Source organism: Crocodylus porosus, unplaced genomic scaffold (assembly GCF_001723895.1).
Source record: "Crocodylus porosus isolate Cpor-Errol unplaced genomic scaffold, CroPor_comp1, whole genome shotgun sequence".
Taxonomy (NCBI): domain Eukaryota; kingdom Metazoa; phylum Chordata; order Crocodylia; family Crocodylidae; genus Crocodylus; species Crocodylus porosus.
The window spans coordinates 4,954,477-4,980,514 of record NW_017728944.1 but is presented as its reverse complement, the minus strand read 5'-3'; the positions used below and the strand labels follow the sequence as shown (position 1 = coordinate 4,980,514).

Below are 26,038 nucleotides of genomic sequence, written 5' to 3'. Positions count from 1 at the left end.
CAGATACACATGAATGCAAAGCTGACTGTAATCTTACCACCTCATCCTCCGCAGGCTTGAAAACACAAGTTTACATTTAGTGCAGTGTCCCACCAGTCACATCATTAATCAAGAGCACAATTAGGGATTTATTCTTCAAGTGGAAGCACTTAACATGCACTGTAATGTACAGCTACTAGGGAGGCATCAGGATGTCCAAGATAAACAAGCTAGCTTCCCCTTTTTGTCCACCCCTTGGGCAACAGATAAGGCAGGGCAGCTGAGATGTGCTAACAGCCCACAATAATTTGAAACAAGAGAGAGAGTTAGGACTCAAGAAATATAAATCCAAGTACTATATAACAGCAGAGGGGAAGGAGGGGGGTGCCCACACCTGCTTTTCCTAAGAGAAAAACAAATCTGTGGCAGCTGTCCATATTTTCAGATGCCCTATGGGGATAGAGAGCTGGCCTATCATGAGACTCCTGCTCTTGTAACAAAAATTCAGGCAGAGAGGGTGTATGCTTCCTTTGCCCTGGGCACAGAACTTTCCATGATTTTAGGAGTCAAAGATGACCAGAGAGTAGTATGTAAAAGGTTGTTATTTAGAACAGGCCTTGGATTTCTACTGTTCTGCTGTCTGCACCGCTATGGAAATTTCAGAGCTTGGAAGCTACTGAATCGTCCCCACAGTGCTAACTCTACTGTCCTGAGCAAGCATCAGACACTCACCTCCTCCCCTTCCTCAGAATGGGTAGAGAGCTGGTCATGTTGAATGATTTCCGCATCTTCTTCAGTGGGTCCATTACCCACTCGGATGCCACCGAAGTTGTGAGTTCCCTAATACATGCACAAAAAGAAAAAGCAGAATCCTGTTTAGAACTTAGTGCAAATAGGTACTTTACACATCTCCATGAAGCAGGAACAACTTCCAGAAAAAAAATCCACATTAAAAGTTCAAAGGCACAACTATTTTCCACAAGTTTCGATTTTACAGATCTTCCAGCTTGGGTGAGAAAGCAGCGTATTCCTGCTGGATCTGAAACAAAAAAGTTATATAACCAATTTGAACAACAACTCTTTACAAAACATAATTTCACCTTTCATCAAGAGCCATATTTTCTCCAAAACTACTAACACCCATTACATTTCCAACAACTGGTGGGCACACCCCTTGGAAACTGACAAAAATGCAACTGCTACTCTACATGAAGCGAGTCACATGATTTTCTTCTAGCATTTGCTATTATCACACACACACACACACACACACACACACACACAATTTTTGCCAGGAAAAGAATCAGACCTTCCTTTACATGGAAGTTCAGGACTGCAGAGATGATTCCTTTTATAGGCATTTGACATGAGAAACTCAGCTGTGTTTTTGTTCCTTCTCAAATATGGAAGGCAATACTTAAATGCCAGACTGTTGAACTTCACTTGGTTTTGAGTGGTTTAACCAAGCTAGAGCCACTTCACTTAAGTGTTTTCATTCTTCAGTTCCATGAAATCTGTTGCACACTTCTTACTACCACTAATACACGATACACAGCACATTCACTGTTTGACAGTCTTCCAGCACTGCTTGTGCACATTGTAAGTGGAGTCCAAAGGCACAATGAAAGCATGCCTTGCACATAGCCATATTTTCAGGATTTAAAATAGCCTGCACCAACATGCATATACTGTAGGCAGACTTACATTATTTTCGTTCGAGAGCTGCCAGTAACATTGGGTGAAACTCTGTCAGTCTAAAACATGTTATACATTCAGAACTTTAAGCCTGACAGACCACAAGGGTGCGACTTCAAAATGCTCTGCTTGCGATGAAGCCTGGCATACAACTTCAGTGTTATATCAGGAGTATGGAATGAAGACAAGATGATTTTTAAATTCAAATATTAAATTCTGTAGTTTCCAAATGACTAAGTAAAAAAAAAAAAAGTTAAAAACTTGGCTTCCTCCATGTTTACTATCATAATTCTTATCTCCAGTATCCTCATGGAATAGCTTATGAATGCTTATTAAGAGACTGCAATTATTATAAATGGATGGTCTTGAAAGCCCTGTTTGTCTTCATGAATTTTATAATGCAGATGGACCAGCTGTAAAACTTGAAGTTAAAAACTTTTGTTGAATTCATTTCAGACTCCAAAACACAAAACAAAACACAAAAAAAACCACAACAAAAATCAGAGATGTTACACTCATAAAGGAACAGAAAACAATGTTGAAAGTGAAATTGATATATTACACAGTAAATAGTACACTTCTATGTGAGAATGATAAAGCTTATATTTGGACTCTGGGGTTTGGGTTGTTTCTGTTTTTGGACTGGCACTGAAATGTTACAAGTTACCAACAGTGAATATTAAGGCAGTGTTGTTTACATTGCATTTTTAATTGCTCCAAAATGTATATTTATGGGTTAGAAGAGTAGTACAGAGCTTTCAGTCACACATGGCAAGTATCTCTCCTCTGGGTCAGATCCTAGAAATGATTATAGCTCCATATACAGAAGGCTTTTTGCGCCCTTATCTTATTAAACGGCTTGAAGACCTGAAAAATATCTATTTCTCAGCACGCCCGCATGCCTTTTTCAGGCAGTTTAAGAAAGATCTGTTAAGGGAGCACTTGCTGGTATCCAAGAAACTTTACACCCAATTTAAATTTGTCACTGAACACCTTTGTTGAAAGGCTAATACCATCCAGAATATCTGTATATAATTTAAATCTCTTTTCTTAAAAAAAAAAAAAAAAAAAAAAGCCACTTTTTACTTTGAGTTGGATAAATAATTTCATACATGCCCTTCTGAGGAAGGGACAGAGCTATGAAAGCTCTGTCACTCGGCACTGGCTGGCAGTTGGCTTTGGCCATGGAGGGCGGTATACTGATTTCACATAAACAGTTGTAGACAGCTGCTACTGACAACCTTGTCTGCACGCAGCCATTTTTATTGTAACATCAGATCTAAGTCCCTTTCCCTCCCCCAACCCCCAACTCCAAAAAGCAGACAAAAATTTTGAACTGCTGATGTAAAGGTGCTGGGAGAACATCACCAAAACATGATTTTTGGGAATATGGAATGTAAACAAAAACGCTTCAAATAGAAAACAACCCTTATTATACAAACTTCCAAGAACATTAAAACCAAGGACATTTTTTTGGGAGGCTACGGAGACAAGGCATCCTTGTGTTGCTTTTGTGGGGTAGGATCTCACTGGAATTGCTTCAGCGCAGTGTTTTCGCATTCTGCAGTTGCTTCATGGTAATCCTGCATTTGTGTACAGCTAGTCTGGAATGTATCATCACAATTATACTGAGGTTATTGGAATTTATATTCTGGAGACAAAGACTGGTCCACCTGCTAGAGATGCTCTCATCATTTACAAAAAGTGCAGATACATTCCAAATCCTCTGGATAATTGTGTGTGCATTAATACCTCCCCAACTTTAAATGCATCACACGATTTTAAATGCACTCACTGTTGCAGCCGCTGCTGCTTCCAGTGCCTGCTCGTTCTGGACTGTGCTGACTTGGCCCTCCACGGATTGCCCTTCCTGATAGTGAATGGAAGAAAAAAGAGGGAGGAGGAAGAAAAACAAAAGAGAAAAAAAGGGAGACGAATGGAAGGGACATGGGAGGATGAAAGATGGTCAGAGAAGGGAGAGGGAGTGTCTTTAACTGTATCATACTTTGATGGGTTTAATATCCTAACAGATGTCTGCCACACATGCAAAGGGAATTTTCAAGCACTCTCAGTACAAGTGTGTCAGATTCCAGACTTTTTATATGAACTATTTTAGTACAGTTATATAACCAGAAATGAAACAAAAGATCTTCTAAGTGAAGGGCTTGCATTCACAAGCAAAGATTAGTTTATTTTCATATCCACATAGTTTTAGTTAGGCTGCTCAATACTGCTGGGCAACTTGCTACATCTCTGCTTCTGTACTCTGGCACCCCAGGAAAGGCACAGAATCAAGGGATTCTGCACTCCTGCACAGGCCAAGAGCCCCAGAAAGGCGTATTTCTTTAGCACACAATCAGTATTTATATTTTCTAAAGTAGATTCAATGCAAGATCCAAATCAGAGACAGGCAACAGCTTGTACATTTTACTGAACACTTGTCTTTGTGCACATGTATACAGGTCAGAGCATGAACCTATGTTTCTAAGAACAAGAAGGAGTTTACATCTTTAGAACCAATAATCTTAAAACAAAAACAAACAAATAGAGGAGTCACCCACCAAATGCTTTCTCCATAAATACTGACGGCGAAGGACGAGGGGCTTAACTACCAGCATCCAGGGCACACAAAGAAAAGCGATCACCACCAGGAAGCTCTGAAGTCCTTGCTGTGGAAGAAGGTCTCAGATAATTTAACCTGCAACTCACTGCTGTGTTCCAGCCAATTATCTTCTTATACAAGTCTGATACAAGTCTCATTTAAAAACTACTAGCTCCATAGTACAAACATTTCTGGAGTTATCTACACCCTAACAATATCTGCATCAGTTATACCCACCTACTGTTTCCCACAACAGCAGACTGGCCTGTGCTTTCTGTTTGCCTACAGCTGCATTATGCCCAGGTTGTTTCTCATCCGACCTGAATGCAATAGGGAAGGAGAGGTAAGGTCACCACTTGGAGTGGAGTGGAGACCTCTAGGAAAAATGTAAGTGGTTTTACAGGGAGCAGCAGTTGGGCAGATGGCACTCTCTCATTTATCCTGGATAAGTGTCTTAGCTGTGTTAGAGGGCACAACGCTATTGGCACAGAAAAAGATTTTCTGCTGACTTCTGGTTAACAGAGAACCCAGATTGTCTGGGGGCAAGTGATAATGACATTCAGATTTAAAATTCCTGCTGAAGTTACGGTTCCCCCTTTTTAGGACAATTACAAGCAGAGAGGCAGTTAGCAGCATCAGTCTGAACTCAGGCAGAGGAGGACAGGGGGGCACCTTAAAGCTGAATTCATTCAAACAGGAGTGCACCAATAGAGATAGCCAATTTATAAGGAGTCATATTGGCCGATACCAATCCAATTTCCAATACAGCATGGAAAGCTGTGTGAAGCTCTTAAGTCTGTTGTGATGGAAGCAGGAAGGGGAAGAGAAGGTGCATGCTGGAGCAGATCAAGGACCCCACAGCAAGGGAGGGAGTGGGGCAAGATGCAAGATGAAGCCACAGCTTGTCTGGGTGGTATGGGATGGCAGCTTCCTGTTGCTGCACGCACCCTGGGTGGGCATGTGGGGGGTGCGTAGCCTCTGGATCTGCATAGGGCAGCGCAGCTGCCGCTGCGGGCTGGCGCTGGGCTGCACGGGGCTCTTCCTGCAAGTGGGGTTGGTCCGAGCTGGGCTGTGCTTGGAGCAGGCAGCAGCGCTGGGGGGGGGGGCTACAGGAGAAGGGGCTCCAACCACCCCAAAATTCACCATAGCCCCCCAGGCTGCCTTCCCAGCACCACCACCACCACCCACTCTAAACACAGCACAGCCCGGCCCAGCCCCCTCACTGGCAAGAGCCTAGCGCAGCCCCAACCCCAACCCACAGCTGCGGCCCATCTCACCCTGTGCAGACATGGGGGCACATGTCCCCCCATACCCTCCTGGGGTGTGCACAGCAGCAGGAGCTGCCCCTACCCCCGCGCTCCCCAGATGAGCCACGACTATCCCACGCCCACCCCACCCCAGCTGGACAGCACTTACCCCAGCCTCATTACCTCCCACCTCCCTGTCTACCACAGGCTTACCAACTGCATACAGCTCTCCAAGCTGCCCGTCTGTGCTCCTCACTGCCTACGTGCTGTGCTGGGTTACACACATGCACGGGCCATTTATCAGCCACATCAGGCCACCTTCTGGTACAATTTTCTTTATATTGATGCCAATCCGATACTGGACTGATGTATCAGTACACCTCTACATTCAAAAGCATCTAACAAAGTAGGCTGTGGCCTATGAAAGCTCAGGCCTTTCTAAATGAGTCAGGCTTTAAAAGGTACCCTGCTTAGAAGAATTATGCCATATTCTGGTTTTCACTTGCTGCATTGCTAACTTGGGAGTGAAAAGGATCCTCATGCAAAAAGTATCTCCAGCATCTTAGAATGCCTCAACCTGAAACATTCCAGCAAGTTGGATTTATGTCCAGCATTTGAGCGGAAGGCTTCAACACTGGAAACACTAACCGCTTTGTATCCGCTCAGAACTGCCACATACCTGCCCTTTATAAAGCATCTTATTACTAGGATCAGCATAGGAGAACAGAAACATGTTGATGAAATGTATTAGAAGACTTGGTGCATCCTTTGAGGTATGAGCATCATAGGCAGTCCACTTGTAGAAAATGAGGATAACAAGGTAGCCGAACAAAGACAACATGAAAATTATCTCAGGAATAAACCCAAGGTAGATATTCAGTGGCTTCCTGAAGTAACTATGGAAAAAAAGAATTGCATCTATGAGGTATGTTAAGACACCCTTAAATTCTATTGATATCAGAGAGGCACAATGCAGACTAAGGGTAAGGCTAGCTTTTCAAAGGAGGAAGTCTTAAAAAAAAAAAAAAAAAGAAAAAAAGAAAAAAGTGCTGCATTTTATTAGTTAAATCTTTAAATAAATAAATAAATAAATAAATAAAGGATCTGAGAGAGAAACAATTGACAGGCAAATACATTCACAGTGGAATAGAAATAAACGGTTTGCTATTTGTAGTGTGCTGAAATACCTTATCTCAATTCCCTGCACCTTTAAGAGCATGTGCCATGGGGCAAGCTTTAAAGAGATAAAATCTCAGATGTGAAAGCCTATCCAAGTGAGAGTCTACTCTTAAGTCTTCTACAAAAAGAGGAAGTCTCCACTTCTCTTAGCAAAAAGATGATAAAGCACACTCACATGTGGTTGAGAAGGCTGAGCATGACACCAAAAAGCATCTGGATAATGCCAAGAATCACAGACATCTTCATCTTAAAGGAGTTGAGGAAGGTCAGTTTGTTGCTGGCAATATTCCAAATCTGGTCGCAAACATCAGTTCAGTCAGAATTACCAAGTGAAAGAGCAGTCAAAGGTGAACTGAATTAGCATTTGTTTGTATTAAAACGGCAAAAGCTATCAAACACTAACAGACTTAGGGAACAGATAAAAGTAACAAGACACACTAAACAGATACAGGGAACAAATACACATGCGATTAATGCTTACTGCTCCAGAGTTTATTCATGAGCAACACGTGGAGCCAAGTCGGAGCAGCCCAGTCTGGCAGGGGACCCAGGGAGCAAGCCTACTAGCCAGGGCTGCTCCAACCAGGCTCCATGTGCTGTGGAGAAACTGGCTGGGGCACAAGGGTGCTTCAGTGTAAGGGCTGCCTGCTGGCTAGCCCTGTGCTGAAGTACCCTGTGCCCCAGCCAGCCAGGGCAGCATCTACATGTGCACTGCAGCACATGAAAAAACAAAAAAAAAAAACCCAAAACTGCAGTGGGGTAATACTTGTACTGCAGATTTTATTAGTTTCATGAGCCCTAATAGTTTTAACTAGTAACTAACTGAACTCTTAATTGTCCCAGAAACAGCAAGGAAGAAATGGCTGCCAAAGAGCTGCTTTCCTTCCTCTCATTTTCAGGGCTTGTAAAAGCAACCTGAAACAAACAATTTAAAGATTGAGAATGGAAGCTAGTTGGTGTGGGGACCGTTAATACCACAGAACTGACAGCATGACAAGCTGCCCTTGTTTTCATGGCTCATAATAGGAGCTCCAAATGAACCACCGTATTTTCCTCACATACCACACGCCCCTAAGACATACCCTTTTTTTCCTTTCATTTTGCCTTCCCAAAAAAGACTGTTCCACATTTATGGCTGCACAAAACAAGGACAGAACCTAATCTTCAGCTCTCCTACCCTCCCCTTCCTGCTCAGGCCAAAGCTACAGCGTTAACTCTTTCACAGTTAGTGTTGGCAGCTCTTAACTGTTCAGCCAAAAGCTGAAACTAGCTGCTGCTAAAGTAGGCTCCATGAGTGGAGGTAGTATTTTAAGAAAAGCTAAAAATAGTCTGTAGGACTATGAAATAGGAGAAAAGACAGGGGGTAGTTAACAGACAGCAAGACTGCTAAAGAAAAGATAGCTTGATTAGTGGAACATCCAAGACCATTAACAGGAGAGATGGTTTTTAACAATGAGGAGCAAAAAACAATTCACAGGAATTGGGTAGACTGTGATAAGCTATGTCATCCATAGACCCCGACACTGCCTGAATAAAAATGTCACTGCTGCTGCTATGCTGCTGGTTTTAAAGTGTTGAGTGGAGAAAGAATAAAAAGCAGAATGTGACTGCACCACTGCGCCCTACCACACCTGGATCTGCCCCTTTCGCCATGCAGCTGCTGGAGGAAAGAGAAGGAAAAACAGCATCTTAAATGTGTCCCCATACTTCTATTCTTGGCAGAAAAATCAGTTTTCCCATTTAAGACATGTACCCCAATTCTGCGGGGCTCATTTTTGGATAAAAGATGAGTATGGTATGCAAGTAAATGCAGCATTAATATGCTTTAAAGTAAGAACTAGAGAGTTTCAGGACTGCAAATACCACAGCACTAATGCTACTATACACACAGAGAACATTGTTTACATTGTATTTGGATAAGTACCTAACCTAGGAAAGTATATAGTTCTTCTTTTCAGTTCCAAACCTAGGCACTTAAACAGACGGTACATTTCTAAGTGTTACTGTACTGAGTTTGCTACATAAAAACAGAGCCTTTTATGGTTTAACCAAACAGATACTTGTCACATACGTACAAAGAGCATATATTTTGAAGACAATATTAGAAAGAACTCTTACTGGGTCAATGCCAAAGGGATATGGCCCACCAAAGACCCCAGGAACTGCAGGATCCAGCTGCAGGACAGGGGCATTGCGAAGGAGGTCATCTCTGTTTGGACACCAATATACAAAAATCAAGCTCAATTCCTTTTCTTAAAAAGAAATATACAAGGATAACCTGGCACATTCCCTGCACATAGAAGGGAAGTGAGACAGGCCCCCACCCCATTATATACTTGGGGAATCTATCAATGGAAATCAGTATGTGTGTGTCATGCTGCTCCAGTCCCAGGTGAAGCCTCACTAATTCAAATGGGCTTTGACAAGGCACAGAGGCAGACTGCTAAAAGTTAGCATGCTTGTGAAATGCACTACCAGGAATTGCCTTCCTTCCATAAATTTTTAATGATGCATGTAAAGAAATGATGGAGAAGCAAAGTGAAGAACAGCCAACTGGTTCCTAGTTTAAGCTGTTTTCCATATTAACATATCTTAAGCTCTGTAGTTTGTTTTTTGTTGGGCGTTTTACATAGTGTGCTCTTCACTACACTACTATTCTCTTATGAGCCCTGGACAAATGGATTTTAGCATATGAAACTTGGCCCTCCACTTATTTTTCAAGCATCTAATTACTTACGTCCAATTGGCATTGGTAAACATTGGCCGGACGCTCCACGATGAGCCAAACATGTTAAGTGCCTTGGAGAAGCAGTCGTTGTAGATGAGGCCAGTGTAAGTGGAGAACATTCCCATTAGCAGAATGATGTAGCGACCACTAAAAATCATGCTGAACATCTGTTTGTTTAAAAAAAAGTAGTCATCCATGAGTACTAACAAAACATGAATTAGTCTATCCAAAGTAGCAGAGTCTGAAACCAGCCAATTCTAGAAAAGCCACCAAGCCTCCTTTCCATAGCATGTGTTAAGGATTCAGGGATTACAACTGCAAGGGGGATAACAGCTGGAGCACAGAGGCTGGCCAGCTAGTCAGTCCCGTGAAGAATAATAATCTATGACATCTAGCCTGCAGGGGGCAAGGGAAAAATCTTTTGACATCCATATTGTGAAGTGAACATCAGTTGAGAAATATTTGCCCAGGAGCAGAGCTAAGCAGATGCTGTGGCAACACTGTGACAATTTTGTTCAAACTCTAAAAAGCATCTGAATCCTGACTTGTCACCCTGTCCAGGCCCCAAGAAGACAATTAGTCAAACTGTAGGGAGAGAGATGCAAACCAAACTAGCCTGGCAAATCAGGTTTCACCCATGAATCAACCAGCACTGCAGGGGGCAAGACCTCATTGGTTAACCGTCAAACCATGCACTTTTTCTGAGTAACTTAGACCAAACATTTAAAATGCAAAGTAAAAGGAACCAACCCACTATTCTGAGAAGGGACATTACTCATTCTGAGGTCTAGAGGCTTTTAGTTTATTACTCAGTTTGTTCATGTTCTTAAAAGCCTGAAAATGAAAAAAACCCCCAAAAGAACTAATATTAGCAACACTACAGGGAAAATACAATCAGGTCTCTCAGCTTTCCTTTAAAAGCCAAGCTAGACCCAAGCCTTTACCTCATTGTCATTCTTCTGTGACAAAATGCGACTTTCCCTAAGCACCATCCACATAGCTATTAGTGTCATCAGGATTCCATGGCCAAAGTCTCCAAACATCACAGCAAACAAAAAGGGGAAAGTGATAATTGTATACGGAGCTGGAAGGTAAGGAAGAGAGAGCAGCACATGGTAAAAACCCGGACACACAGCTGAGCGGCTCTCTATTTCTAGTTATTCCATTAGCAGTACAATTTTTAAAATCATACCAAATTTCTAAACAGGCCAAATCTACACTGCAGATATTGGAAGGGAACTACGTTACAGACATGGGACTCATAATAAAAAGCACCTCTGCTCATGTGTGGAAGTCAGCTTCCTGCAACATTTAACTTAATTTCAAGTGAAACATGCACATCCTTTGTGATGCTGACCAGCCTCAGATTTAACTCTCAGCACCAATTTATTCCACTCCCCCAATATATCCACAAGTTTTGGATCCTGTGCTTCAAGAAGAATGTACAGAGTTTGGGAGAACTGCAGCTGAAAGCAACAGAAAGGATAAGGGGCCTGGGAGCTGTGACTCATGAGGAAAAGTTGAAAGAACTAAGGTTATTTAGCCTGGAGAATAGAAGACTGAGGGGGAGGATTTGATAACAGTCTTCAAATACCTGACGGGCAATTGCAAAGGATGGAGATTGGCTTTTTTCCATAACCATAGGGGACAGAACTAGAACCAATGACCTCAAACTTCAGCAGAGGAAGTTTAGGTAGGAGATTAGGAGACACTTTCTGACTAGCAGGGTGGTCAAGCACTGGAACAGGCCACCTAGAGAAACTGTAGAGTCTCCATCCTTGGAAGTTTTCAAGGGCAGATTGGATGGACACTTGGCTGAGATGGTTTATTTTCACAGATTTCATAGACATTAGGGCTGGAAGGGGCCTTGTAAGATCATTGGGTCCAGCCCCCTGCCCAAGGGGCAGGCAGTTAGCTAGGGTCAAAGGATCCTGGCAAGATAAGCATCCAAATATTTCTTAAAAGTATCTAGAGTAGGTGCTAGGTACCACCTTTGTGAGGAGTCTGTTCCAGGCTTTGCAGGCTCAGACTGTAGAGAAGTTTTTCCTTATGTCCAGCCTAAAATGGTCTTGGAGGAATTTGTGACTGTGGGACCTTGTCACCTCTTTGGGTGCTCTGGTGAACAGATGTTCCCCCAGATCCTGATGCACACCCCTTAGGTACTTATAGGCTACCACCAAGGCACCCCTGAGCCTGCGCTCCTCCAGGCTGAAGAGTCCCACAGCTCACAGCATCTCTTCATAAAGAGCAACCACTCATCATGAACTCCCCTCCCTGTACAATCATGGCCTGTCAGGGCCTCAAGAACAAGCCTCCTGAGCTTATGAAAGTCAGCTTTCCTGAAGTCAAGGACTACTGCATTACTGGCTGGTTTGCCAGCTTTTCAATGGATAGTGAAAGTGAGCAACTCATGGTCAGTCATCCAGCTTCCCTTCAATTCTTAAGTCGTTAATTAGATCATCCCCTTTGGCCAGTACCAGGTCCAGCAGTGCCTTACCTCTTGTCACCCCATAAACTTCTTGAGACAGGTAGAGTTCATCCACATATGTAAGGAAACTTGAGACTGATCGGATTTGGCCGAGTGCTCAGACATGACCTTGCCTTGAGCAAGAGGCTGGACAAGATAACCTCATGAAGTGCCCTCCAGCACTACTTTTCTATGATCCTCTAATTTTTCCCCCCCTTCAATCCCCAACTAATCCTAGTTGGCAGGCGGTGACCAAGTATTTTTTAATACTCCAGGTCAAAGTCCTACATTTTTCATTATATTTTTTGCTGCTTCACTCAGCCATGCCTTAAGCCTGTGTTTTGTGGGCCAGAATTCCTGTAAAGGCCATCAACTTATATGCGGACCAGGCACATCAGGATAATTTACCTTGAAATCACACACTGAGGCAAGTATAAAAGTCACAGCACACAAAAGCTTTCTGACAAGGTTGATCACACACAGCAGTTCAGCTTTTGCCTCTTTAGGAAATCTACTGAACAGCAGGAGGCTTTTCCTGCTTTGTAATCTATCACCATTGGTTTAGCATCCAGGGAATGGTTCTTTGCTGGAAACGAGACTGTTAAACCAGTTTTAAGCACCACAGCATAAAGTTTATTTCCTGCAACACTTTGGCTGACATTAGATTCTGATTCTGTAGGGCTGGTTTGCTAAGAAGACAGAGCGTGTGAAAATTTTAGAAAAATCAGTTTCCTGACCTGCACCTTTGGCACATGTTGTAACAATAAAGCTCACAGAGGAAGAGAAGCCAAACTTGTTATTGTTTACCCTTCCTACAAAAGATACAGCAGACAGCTAGTGCCAGGTAAAGCCAGTAGCTTACACAGGGAGCATAGAAAAATTTAAGTAAAGTTATAGTAGTAGTAAGTTTTGCTAGAAGGAGGGCAAATACTAGGAATTCAGCACAAAGTAACCCTCAAAATCACATCATAGTCTTCCACTGCACTTGATCTAGATCAGAGACAGGCAAAGCCTGGCCTGCAGGCTGGATCCTGTCAGCAGTGGACTCCATTTCCCAGCCACCCCTGCACACAGCTGGGGCCAGCCTCCATGGAGACCCTAGGCAGCTGTGTAGGAAAGCTCAAGGTTAGGATTGCCGAAGAGACCAGCTGCAGCCAGACCAGCAGCACAGGTGGCAAACCAGGGAAGAGGGCTGCTCTGGAGCTTCTGGAAACTTGCAATGGGGGCAGCTTGCTTTGGAGCAAGGGCAGAGCCACGATCTGTAGCCTGGGTGCTCTGGGCAGGTCAGGCAAGCAGGGAATCACGGCTCCAGACCAGGCTGCCTCTGTTGCAAGGGGCCAGGAATATAGAAAAATGGAGTCCAGCTGCTGGCCAGATCAGCCATTTTGCCCACACCTGATCTAAATAAATGTGAAAAAAAGATTGTCAGGGATAAATATTCCCACTGGATACAACTACCTCAACTGGTATTAAAACATCTGACAAGATTAAGCTAAACTTGTTCACTAAATGCAACAAACACCCAGAAATGACCTCAAAAGCAAAGAAATCCACACGTCATTATTTCACCTCAGTCCTTTTGGGCTAGGATAATTATTTTACACTCATAACACTGCTCACTTGCAAGCCATGTTCCAAGTAGTTCACAGCCCCACTGTATCTCTACATACTAAATAGTGTTAGCAAGCGTTTTACAATTCGGTTGCAGAGAAACAGGAGCCTACACACTCTTTTTGCAGATCTGGGTCAGTCCAACACAGAACTTTGCCTAGCAGAAGAGACCAAGGCACAAAGTCAGGAATCCTAAGTTGTTTATAAACAAGACGGCAGAACAAACAGAACAGGTTGTGAATTTACCTGGATTTATCTCCCGGTAAGTTCCAATGCCATATGCATCTACTATGTTTTGAAATCCAGAAGTGAACTTGTTGGTTTTGTTGTAAGTTGGAGGGGTTTGGTTGGTCTGCATCCTATTCAGAATGGATGGGACAGTGGATCCACTGTGTTCCTGTTTAAAGGAAACAAATAGGAGTTAGAGAGACTCCTTCTTCCCTTGAGCAATGTAGCACAAGAATGGAATGCTCCCCTCCCCTCTGGAAAGGGGCTGTAAGTTTACATTTTTGTGGTTCATTTGCACAGTGCAGGAAAACACTAGAGCCATATGAGAGTCTACCACAGGGGTTGGCAATTATTTTGGCTGGAGGACCACTTAACGAGAAAACTACTCATTTTGGGAAGGGAGTTTGCCATCTCGGAACGAGCAAAAAAAATTGTATACTAAAAAACAAAAACAAACATGTTGTAGATATTTTGATTATTTAAAAGTGTGTGTGTGTGCGTGTGTGTGTGTATGTGTGTACACATGGAGGTGATTGCATAAAAGCTCAAGATGAAATCTTATTCTTGTATATTAGGGGGAGGGGAGGGAGGTTGAGCTTATGGGAGGTTACGTAAGGAGGTCCCCCTACAAACATGCCCCCTCCCATTGCACACAGCCCCTGCCACCAGTGACAGCAGCAGGTGGAGCCCCCTGGCTGTATGTGGTCCCGGCAGGATTGCACATGGCCGAGCCACAGGGTCCATCATGCAGGGCTCACATATCTGAGCCCAATGGTGCCAGGGGAAGCCCTGTGCAATGAAGCCAGTGGTGCAGATCATGGGGCTCAGCCAGGGCACCAGGGAGAGGGGCAGATCCAGCCCAGCTCCATATCATGGAGCTCCCCACCATTCCACATGACCTGCACATATCGAGTGGGATCAGGCCTCTGACTCCATCACGTGGGGCTTCCCCCAGAGGTGCACAGCTCGAGCAGAGAACCCGGGAAATGCCTGCAAGTCCCACGTGATGGAGCCAGGTGGACCCTGCACTCCTGCCACCCTGCCTTGGGTTCCCTGGCATAGGCCCTGCACTCCTGCCCACCACCACTGCCAACCCCACCCTCACCCTTCCCCTGCCACTTCCCTACCTTCCTGCTCACTTGCTGGCCCCACTTCCCTTAGTCTAACTGTTACCACCCCATCCCCCCTGCCCTCCACCACCACTTCCCCTGCCCACTGCCGCTTCCCTACCTGTGGGTTCAGGGTCAGGGCCATCCTGTGGGCAAGGGTGGGAGTGAAGCAGGTACTGTCCCCACAGGAGTGAGTGGGCTTCAGCCCCACGACAGCACAACAGGGACAGCCCATGGGCAGGCTGGATACAGTGAATTGGTAGGCACCTGCCCGCAGGCCAAATGAAAAGTTGCCTGACAGGCCGGATGCAGCCTGCAAGCCATATTTTGCCTGCCTCTGGTCTACCACCTTCCTGAGGATAAAGCAATTGGATCTTAATAGTAGGGACAGTAACATAATTCAAGGTAGGCAACTAGATGCCACCTTAAGGCACCAGAAGGATGGGAAGCAGGGTGCTTTCTATCTGCAAGAGAAAACTAGCACAGGCAGTCTGTGGCATGGAGGCAAAACATTATGGGAATCAGTTTTGTAGAGAGGCAGTGGAGGTCACTACTGGGGGAAGGGAAGGAATTGACCCTATTTCTTTGCTGCCAAAATCAGATTCTTTTTTGTCTTTCAACATGGATTTCAGAAGCAAAAGTTGGAGACGAGCTCCCCTCACATCAGCAGCAGTGAAACTTCATTGCCACTCTCAAAAACTACCCTTCCCAGAATGCCTTGCCCTCCAGGATACACTGTCTGCACCTGCTGCTACTCTTGCTTACTGCCTCATGCTGAAACCAGGAGCTTGGGAGGACTGAGGGCAGGAAAGGATTACTCCATATACATTCTTCTCATGTTAGGCATCTGATGTGGGAAGCCCTCTCACATATGGATGGCAAATGCAGAAATAATTTTTTAGGTATAAAAATACACTTCCCTCTCCCAGAAGCCGTGCATTTAAATGACCAAGTTGCATTAGTCCAAAACATACAGGGGCTCTCTGTCACCATTGGGTATGGACACACCTCTGCTGCAAGGACTGGAAGCAAGCATTCTTCTGACAACAAGAGAGCTAGAGGTCACCCCATATCCTGAAGACCAGTCAGAAAGCTCACACAAAAGTGCCAGCTATTTAGGCAGGCTTGCTGCTAAACAGGGGGAGGTCTCAGTACTTAGGAAAGAACAAACTAGAAACAAACTACAGAACATAAACAATACAAAGCCAGGTGAGCACCACCTCAGGGGTAACGTACAGGCATGCTGAACTGTGCTAGACATCACTGCAGGCATGAGAGCCTGCACCATAGAGCAGAAACACCAAGACAGCTAAAAAGCAGCATGTTGAGAAGTATCCAGCCAAAACACCATACATCAAGTGCTAAGGCAACCCTGTAGTAGCTCACATCCTGAAGCTGCAGAACAAGAGGCAAGCAAATATCATTAAAGGTAATTAGAGGACCCCGCACCCATGTTGCCTTTGTAGGATGGAGTTTATTTTGTGCGTATCAGGGTTGCCTCGCATTTCTTCAAAACAAAAGGGGGAAGACTCAGAACAGAGGAAGTTAGTCACACATTGTCACTTCCATAAGCGGATCAGAGCTTATGAATAGGGACCCACCTAAATCACAGCAGAAGCATGCTACACAGCAGCTCCTGTAATCTTGCTCTTTTTGCAGGGCCCCTCCCCACCCTGTGGATTGGCACAGGGGCCCCAATAACCCCACCACTTGCCACAGATCAGCTAGGAGGGAAAAACTGCCATTTTAAATATGCTGAGGTTTTTGCCTCCTGGCTGATCAGCAGCAAGCAGCAGGGCTGCCAGGGCCCTTCTGCCAATCAGCAGTGGGGGGAGGGAGGCAAAGAGGAACATGGCAAAAAGAGCAAGATTAAAGTACCCACAGAGCAACACACTTCTGCCAAGATTCAGGTAGGTCCCTTCTTACGAAGCATGTCAGAAGATTTGGGTGGGAGAAATATGGGGAGGGAAGGAAAGGGAGAGAGAGAAAAGCTACAGCATTTGCTTGTGCCATAGAGTAAGTGAGTCCTTTTGAAAAGCTGTGCTGCACATCCAAGTGGCAGGACTTCAAAAGAGCCAGGTTAAATGAGATTTACCAAGGACTCCCAACACAGGAAATTCTATAATTCTATCCTTTGCCTGCATATAAAGCCTAAATTCAACTGTTTATGATAAAGTCATGTACACTATGGTGAGATTTCAGTAAAGAGAAGCCTTCAAGGAATCAGTACTTTACTCCACTATTGTAGTCTCCACCTCTGCAACAATTCTTGAGTTGATCTGGTAGCTGGGTTAAGTAAGAGTGCCCTCTGTGAAAGAACATACTTTAGAAACCCAGCCAGATACAGCTCTTCAGGCAAACCAGTTAATTCCAGATTTGCTAAGACTGGCCTTGTAGGTAACAGTCACTGCTGTCATACTAGATGTGGGAGATGCTCACCGTTCCTCTTCTGAGAGCAAACTGAATGGAATCAAGGTCAGCAACAGGACACCAGACTTCAGCAATGAGACACTTCTGAGTTACGTCAATGTTGCACAGGTTCAGGGTATGGTAGATGGCTTTCATCTTGCGCACTTTGATGAACCAGACACGGATGTTTTTAGCAGCTGCCTGTAGAACTCTCTGGCGATGATCCTCTGTTTGGTTCAGCACCTTTCATAGAAGGGTGGAACAGATTGCAGCAAGGTGTTCAACTGGGAATTGTGGCACACCCCACAGTTGTAGCTGAAACTTACAGCACTTAGCAGTGCACCCAACTCATTGCTACTGATAAAGAAATAGGGAGAAAACGCTACTTAGAGGCAGATCCTTCCCCCCCCCCCATCATCATTGTTGCAAGCTGGAGCATTTGCACACACACTCTCTCTCTCTCTCTCTCTCCAAAAACTACTCCCAAAAAGCAGCTCAGGAAACAGTTATTTAGTCTATTGTCCTTCCTCTGTCCAATCTTCAGCAGATAATTCAAAAGGCAAAATGTTCATTTCACAGAACCCCAAGGGGAGATTTTTGCTTCATGAAACTTAATAGACATTTACTGTCCAAGACGCAGTCAAGGAATGACCATGTGTAAGCCATGAAATGCAGGACCACCATCTTGGTAAGGAGACAAGGAGGATGTGTTAAAAAGGGTTTAGAATTCATCCACATTTGGCTCTCAAAACTGCCATAATACAAGTTCAAGAAAAAAATAAACCATGTGCTCTGGCATGTGCAATATCACTGGAACATGTATCGAGCTCAAGCTATGTCATTGTTACTGACTGTAAAGCCTAAGCTAGCATCATTTCTGCAAATTCTGTATATGGGGAAAGTTAACATATGTATCCTGCATTCTTATCCACTTTATGACAGCTACTACACAGCTGTTCTCTGCAGCTTCAAACTGGGGAGCTGACCTTTATATTGGCTAAGCAGCAGCCCAGTTTTAACCTCTTTTCTTTAACATTTGCATCCAACACCCACCCGGGGAAAAAAAAACCTCTCTCTCAATCAAAACCCTTAGTCAGTTTCCTCACAAAGCAACTTACTGCCCTTCCTGTGAATTCAGCTGCAAGCATCAGATGTGACAGAGCCAGCACCAGGCAGCTTCACATGTTGCTGATTCAGCTCCTGCTTTCACTGACACCCAGAGCTGTTGCACTAAAGGAATTTTTTTTCAAAAGCAGAAGCTCTCCTTGGCACCATGGCATGCAAGCACAAAGACAGGCAGGAAATCTGTCAGCTTTAAAATAGTGCTGGTATTTTCACTAATTTGGGAAACAGACAGACTGGACTATTTTCACCTGCAAGGATCCTGGAGGAGCAAGCTTCACTCATCCATGCTACTGGCTTTGGAGACATACTTCCTTGCCATCCACCCCTCCATATTAACTCTGCACCTGCTGCTATGAATATTAATACCCATGGCAGTACTTACCCACAGGAGGTTTACTTTTGTGGAATGAAATCCACTTTACTACCCTACCTGGGCTGATGAGTGGAACTGAGCAGACAAAGCTGTTCTCTTCTGAAAAACTGCTAGCCCCCCAGCAGGTCCTATGCCTGACTACATTTAATATGCCCAACAATCTGCAAGCAAACACTATCCCACACTCAGAGCCATCTAAGCAGCCCAGGATTCTACTATGACAATGTGGCATTGACTCCATTCACTGTGCTGTTATACCATCTGCAGATCCTCAATCCTAGTGTTGACTCCAGAAGCCATTTCCTTCCTTTCCTGTGGTGTTTCTGGGCAGGGATAAAGGGAGGCACGGAATCTGTAAAACATGCAAACCACTTCCAGTAGTAAGATAATCAGTTCATGAGCCACAAGTAGCGTTGAGTAAAGAGTGTGTACAGTAAAGTTTAAGGTTTTCAGCAAAGAGCAGAGCTGTTCTTCATATCAGATGGCTACTACACAAATTTGCTCAAAGCAGAACTGTTAAGTGAATGCTCTGGCTTTCTTATCCAAGTTATGCCCCAGATGATATCTGTCACAGATATGAAAGTCTGAGTCTGAATAAGGCCTCAGGTCACTGCTCTCCCAGAAGCAGCCAAAAGAATACAGATGTTCAAGATTTTTCTCCCACAGTAAAAGTGACTTCTCCAGGATTAAATTAATCTAGGAACAACCAGAGTTAAAGAGCTCCCAAGAGAGTTTCTCCTGGGAGAGTGAATGTCTGTACATGCTGCAAGCCAAAAAACCTGAAGACTGAGAAATTAATATATAGTGACCTTAGGAGCCAAGAGCATTTTCAATAGCACCTTTATTTAGCAGAGTAGCTGTCTTAGTCTAATGTGTATTGGGACAGTTTAACTGCTATTCATCAGGAAGCTGCATTGAAGAGCTTGACTGAATACTCCTTCAAAAACAAGAGCAGTTCATCCACTTTAAGATTTAAAAACTGGAGGCAGTAGGCAGTTTTGATTGTCCAATATACTTCAGTAACACATACATGGACCATTCATTACAGATTTACAAAGTCAAGAAAGAGTCAGCTAGAGAACTTCATTCTGATGCACACTGCATCACATGGTTTTTCTGACTAATTCAGGTTTAATGAGAGTTTTAACAATATTATTTCTCTCAGAAGTAATTTGGATTTCAATATGCATTGCAAGTATGCAAATTATTTTAAAGGTACTAAGCACAAATGAAAATCCAGCAATAAAAATATCCAAGGCATTCTTACCCTTCACAAATTTTCTTGACTCTGTTCTTCAGCTGGTCACCTTGGAAAAAGATGATAAACACAGACTTGTGCACGTAATCTCCCTAGAACAAAAAGCAAAAAACAGATGCAGTGCAAAATCTCAGTGCTACACAGGAACTAGCGATTATAGCAAATTATGGAACAGCCTTTTTTCCCTTCTGTATGTAAGGAAGTTGCATCTGCACAGAGTCAACAAAATGCCTTATCACTACTAAGAAAACAGCTTTGTTTTAACCTAAGTCTAGAAGCCTTTGAGTTTATTGAAGCCAAGGGCTTTAGGTACTATGGGGAAATTAGAAATCTTTTTTTTAAACGTATGGATGCAAAGAGGCACATCTTTCAGCCAACCCTGCTCTAGAGTTGAACAGCAAGTGAAAGAATGAATGGAAGTAACGCAACATGTGCAGTGTATTTAGAGGAGTCCGAAAACCAGGCACCTCCAGAGAATTCCAGGAGCACATTCTTTCTGCAGCTGTTTTAGTTTAGATATCCAAATCTCCTTCCTGCATTTGTTGATAAAATGTTATTCTACCTTACTGAGGAAACTTCATGTAATGTTTCAGAAAATAATTACATTAGGTGTAACCTCAAGTTAAGGAAGTGTTGTACAATAGGGCTGCAATTCCTCTCTGCTAGATAGCTAGTATGACTCAGTTCAGCTACTGGCAGTGAATGCTGCAAGAAAGCAAACTTGCATGGAAAAAAGAGTTGAATAATATTTCAATCTTTGTTCCAGTGCAACCCAGTGGTTTTTTTTTTTATTATACACCATCTAGGAGCTTAAGCTGCATAGCTTTCAACATTGATGCTATTCATTTTCTTAAATAATTGACAAAGAGGAAATAAAGTTAGTGCCTCTCCCAGACCAATCACCATTAAAATAAGGAAATCCAACAGATCTCAGACCTACTGTAATGGACCTGGACGTTCACATTTAGTTAACCCCTTTATAACATCCTGAGGCCTCAACTTTTTTTCACTAGTGCTGAAATAATACAGGAACTGCCAAGTCTCCACTGGGTACCATTTGTACTCTGTCATCATCATAGATGGTCATGACACTTTACAAAACAGAGACAGATTCCCTACTGTGGAGAAGTTACAAATGTAGACCCTGACCTTGTAACACTCTTGTAAAACAAATCTAAGATGAGGGGCTAGGGTGGGGGGGGAAAAAAGGGGGATAAAATGAAGAATCAATACAAGAAATAATTTAACTGCAGTAGCGTATGCCTAGAAGGTTTGTTTTTTGTTGTTGTTGGGGTTTTTTATTGTTTTTTTGGGGGGAGGATGTTTGTTTTTAGTAAAAAGTGTGTAACACTATACTGTATCAGTGATGGGCACCGAATTTAAAAAAAACAAATAAATCAAAGAACAGAACCAAGAATGTGAGTCACAGGAGAGAGGAGCTGCTACTCAAGCACAGACATTTATAATTCAAGGCCTTACATCTGCAATGAATCCTATGCACGCAAGGTCTCGCCCTGATTGAGCTCACAGTAGGATTCAGCCCCAAGGTCGTGGGTAAAGTTCCTCTGTTCATACACACAGGTATTTGGGACCTTAGTCTCACAAATTCTGGCAGGTACTTGGGATCTTACACAGTATTTTGTCCCCACAGATATCAGTTTCTTTTACCGTTACAGGATCCTCCAGGGGGTTTTCAATTTCTGCCTGACGCAGAAATACGTTCCCTCGACACACTCGCCACAACATGCGCTCAAATGTAGGGATTCTCTCACGGTTGATCACACCAGCCACAAATCTGTGGAAGGGGAGAGGGAAAAAACTGAGGCACTGCATCTAAAAAGTTTAATTTAGACACACAAGACTGAAGCCTCTGTTGCTTTTGTACTGATAACTAATAAATCCAGCTAGTTGTTTTAAATTCACTCTTTAGTCAGAGTGGAAAATGTTATAAGCAAACACGCACACAAAAAAGCAGAGGCAACAGCTGTACAATACCAAAAGCTAGGACTACTCCTCACGCTCTTTATGAGAACAAACCCTACTATCTGCAAAATTAACAACTAAGAAAGTAATGCACAGCTTGAATTGATGCGTTTCACTTAGTCACACAATTTCCATGCCTGTTACTGTCAGTCTCGCGCAACTCTGGTTAACTTTGATGCCAAAGATTTCATAGAGCAAGGAAGGCGATAGCAGGCTACACTGCTCTCAAAGCTGACCCACAGAAGCCCACGGGCATTTGCTTTCAAGACAGCCAACAATTAAAGCCCACAGGTCAAAATAAAAGGGCAACACAGAAACAACAATGGCTTCTGCACGTGTGCAACAAGGATAATCTGAAATCTGTTTAAGAAAAAGGATATTTAAAAAAAAGTGGATTTTTCCAGATATATGCTATACCTAATGTTCCTACTGACTTCAGTGGACGCTGCAAATGCTAACCATGCTTGAAAATTAAGCCCTAGCTGCTTAGGGAATAGATTAGTTGCAGCCTTCTGTGCCGATCCACAAGACAACAGAGTTGTAAATTCCCTCCTTCAGCTACTTATTTCCGGGATTAGTAGGGGTTGGAAAATAAGCTCACATAGGACAAGGAAAGAATGAATATCAACACTAGCTGATTTCAGACCAGCTTTTATAGGCTTAGACCCCTCCTCCCAACCCCACGTAGAAAGATAATTTAGGATTGGGCTTGAAGCACTGTGGCTTCCACAAAAAATGGAAGTAAATAATTAAGCCAAGTAACAGAAAACAGAAGGCATAAAAATTCTCATTACCCAAGCCGTAAGGCGGCTCCTCTTCCCACCTCACTTGGATCCAGGAGCGAAGAGGATTCCTCCAACAGATCTGGATCCGCCATCTGCTGATGATGCAATTCAGCCTGAATTCACAAATCAATTAATATCTAATGAAACTAGTTAGTGGCATGCAGGGAACGAGGAACCAGGAGACAGCTTGAAGGGGCAAAGAAAGAAAAGAGAAAATAAAACAGAACAAAAAGATGAAAGAACAGAGACTAAGGATCACACGAGGAAAGAAACACGAGGTAAGCAGAGTGGTTCAGCAAAGCTCTGGGTTATGGGGGTGGGGCGGAGTGTCTGGAAACTGCAACACAAGAACAAAGTGCTGATGGGTCATATTCTGAAAAGAGGTGGAAATGTTTTGGTTTTCATAAGTATAAGCTATGTTACCAAGAATTAAAAACATTCCCTGGGAACATGAGTTCATAGGAAAGTAGGCCTTAGGTTCATGTAGTCCAGTCCCCTGCTCAGGACAGGGTCATTCCTAACTAAACCATGCAAGCCAAATATTTATTTAACCTGTTCTTAAAAAATTCCACGGATGGAGATGCCACAACTTCTCTAGATAGCCTGTTTCAGCATTTAACCACCTTCATAGTCAGAAAATCCCTCCTCATCTCCAACTTAGATTTTCTCTGCTGCAGTTTGAGGCTATGGCTTCCAGGCCCGTCCCCTACAGCTACAGAAAATAGTCTAATCTCTACATACATCCATCACCTATCAGGTATTTGAAGATGGTTATCATACCACCTTTCAGTTTTCGGTTCTTCTGACTAAATAATCCTAGTTCTTTCATCCTCTCCTCATAACTCATGCTTCTCATGTCTCTGTTTGTGTTATGCTCTGCTGGGCTCTTTCTAATCTGTCTCCATCTTTCTTGAAGTGAGAGGCCCAGAACTGGACATGGTACTCCAGGTAAGGCCTCACCTGTGTTAATAGAGCAGAAAGAGAGACCCTTCATGCTATAAACATTGTTTCATGAACTTTGGAAAAATAATAAATGAAGGGAAGATATACAGATATTCTTTTATATACAGTAAAACTGAAGCATTGTCTATTTGCTATACCAGCAAGGTATTATGGGTATTATTAACTGACATTGCCTTTTTAAATGGCATGTTATTATCAGTATGGATTCTGTCTCTCAAAAATAGCCTGATCTATGCAGCAACAGAAGAATGTTACCTGCAAGAAATCTGTTACACACTTATCTGCCTCAATACATGATAGAAGTGCAGACTATAAACTGGGCCTATTATACTCAAATTGTATATAACGTCCCACTGATGCGTGCACATGGTGTCCTATTCATTTTACTAACTGGCAACCTTGGTCTTATTTCACCTTTCAGCACGTAAGGTCAGCACATCAGTAACAGAGCCAGTAATAAAACATGCAAGTCCTGGCTGCTTACTGTCATTACCAGATAAGTCAAGTTCTCTCCCATAAAGGCAGGATACCTTTAACTATATGCGTTTGGCAAACCACACATTTGCTTTTCATTAGAATTTTAGGAACTTGAATAGATGGCCATCCAGCAGCAGAGTGCTTAGGTCAAGTTATACCCAATTAGTTCTATGTCAACAGTTCTCCTGGGGCACTACATGAAAAAGCTCACTCACCCTGTATTTCCTAGCTTTTCAGACAATAAAATAGGAAGCAATTTAGTTTGTCATGTACAGTGACAAGCCCACAGGCCCAAATTCCTGGAAACAGAACTTGTTTCAACAACTCAAATGAAGGAGGATGTTCAGACGGCACCCTCTTGCATTACATTAATATGACAGAGCCAGCAATTGTGCCAAAAATTTCCACCCCTACAGGTTATACAATGAAAAAAGGGATATGAAGGAACTGGTCAGCACTAATAAGGGCCATATTATACCCTCAGAGGTATAAGGGGAGGAGAGGGAGTCTTCCACTGATCCACTGAGGGCTTGCTGCTCACATCTGAAGGCAGAATGTGGCACTGAATATGTAAGCTGCATGTACATACCTCAGCCTTGTACAGTGAAGTTGCACATGTCTCCCTCTTCCCACAATGATTTCCAATACTGAGAAATTCCTGAAGGATGATTTACTTGCCTACCCAGAAACTCACTTTTCCTGGGCAAGGAGAATTTTGCAAGGCTGACATACCACATGCAGCTCAGCTGCCTGACTGCAAATATTTAGCTGCAATTTACAGGTGTTCTGGGGAAAAATGAAAAAAGAACTCCCACGCCCACCCCCAAAACCAAGAAAGATTTTAAGGTAACCATCAGTTTACTTTTTAAAAGATTAATAAGGAAAAAAAAACTGTTTTATTTTCTGGGCCAATCCAATCCATCACAACACCCTGGGCAATCAAGCCAAATTAGAGTAAGCTGTATGGAAACCTTAACGTTTCACGAAGGAAAATAACCAAAGAGAGACAAGTTTGGTGCCCCAAACCAACGCAGACAGACAGACAGACACCCACCACCCCAGCAAACCAAAAACTAAATGATACTTTGAAAGTAAAGTGGCAGCATTTCTAAAACTAACAGATAGAAAGAACAGGATCAGTTTTAACAAAGAGGCTTGCATTGCATTTATTACTAAGAAAACGTGCTGCTACTAGATTGTTAGTGATGCTCCATGCCCTACAGAGGGCAGGGCTTAGCAACAGAGAATTTCATCTTTGGCAGGTCGAGTTATTCAACTACTATGAAATTTAACTTTAGCCTACCTATTCTGACTGCCAGGAGACTTCACAAAAGCAAGATTGATCCAGCCAAGCTGCAGGATGAGGAGAGAACTGATCACTCTACAGGGTCCCTTCCCTACTGTGATCTTGACCAGCTTGCAGTGGAACATCACTAATATAAATTAACTGTCATGGATGATTTTAATTACAAATTAAGGGGGGGTGGGAAACTCAACCCTTCACATTTCTATACATAATAAAGCAACAGATTGGACGATGCAATGTTTAATGTTGATCCATTTAAGATATGCTTGGTCACTATGCACACATTAGGCCCCCATTAATTTTAAGACTCTAAAAATTAAATTTCATTGTTCTCAATTAGCAAAAAGAAAAAACAAGCAGTAGGTAGGTCTCTTCTGCAAATGCTCTGGATAACTGTGAGCAGCACATACAATTCAAGCCTCTTTCAGTGCAAAGGAAACTCCTTCACTTCTCACAAGAACTAGAAGGGATTGATTTCACCATCTAACTTTTTAACCCAGAACCCAGAGGGGGA

General features: G+C 43.2%; 1 protein-coding gene across 9 annotated transcripts in view; it reads right to left on the bottom strand.

Annotated features, from left to right (window-relative positions):
• Positions 1–26,038, bottom strand: part of ATP6V0A1 (ATPase H+ transporting V0 subunit a1) — a 56,988-nt gene that overhangs the window by 22,299 nt on the left and 8,651 nt on the right. For 2 of the 9 annotated variants that reach the window (XM_019550442.1, XM_019550443.1), the window contains exons 6-20: positions 22,788–22,891; positions 21,679–21,805; positions 20,020–20,102; positions 19,011–19,104; positions 17,285–17,497; positions 13,755–13,905; positions 10,375–10,514; positions 9,440–9,597; positions 8,821–8,911; positions 6,878–6,996; positions 6,203–6,419; positions 4,236–4,343; positions 3,470–3,544; positions 712–819; positions 38–55 (exon numbers count right to left, since the gene is read on the bottom strand). In XM_019550442.1, coding sequence (XP_019405987.1) covers positions 38–55; positions 712–819; positions 3,470–3,544; positions 4,236–4,343; positions 6,203–6,419; positions 6,878–6,996; positions 8,821–8,911; positions 9,440–9,597; positions 10,375–10,514; positions 13,755–13,905; positions 17,285–17,497; positions 19,011–19,104; positions 20,020–20,102; positions 21,679–21,805; positions 22,788–22,891 — 1,806 coding nt within the window. The remainder of the gene's footprint in view (positions 1–37; positions 56–711; positions 820–3,469; positions 3,545–4,235; positions 4,344–6,202; positions 6,420–6,877; positions 6,997–8,820; positions 8,912–9,439; positions 9,598–10,374; positions 10,515–13,754; positions 13,906–17,284; positions 17,498–19,010; positions 19,105–20,019; positions 20,103–21,678; positions 21,806–22,787; positions 22,892–26,038) is intronic. The other 7 variants (XM_019550445.1, XM_019550450.1, XM_019550444.1 and 4 more) reach the window with 7 other exon arrangements.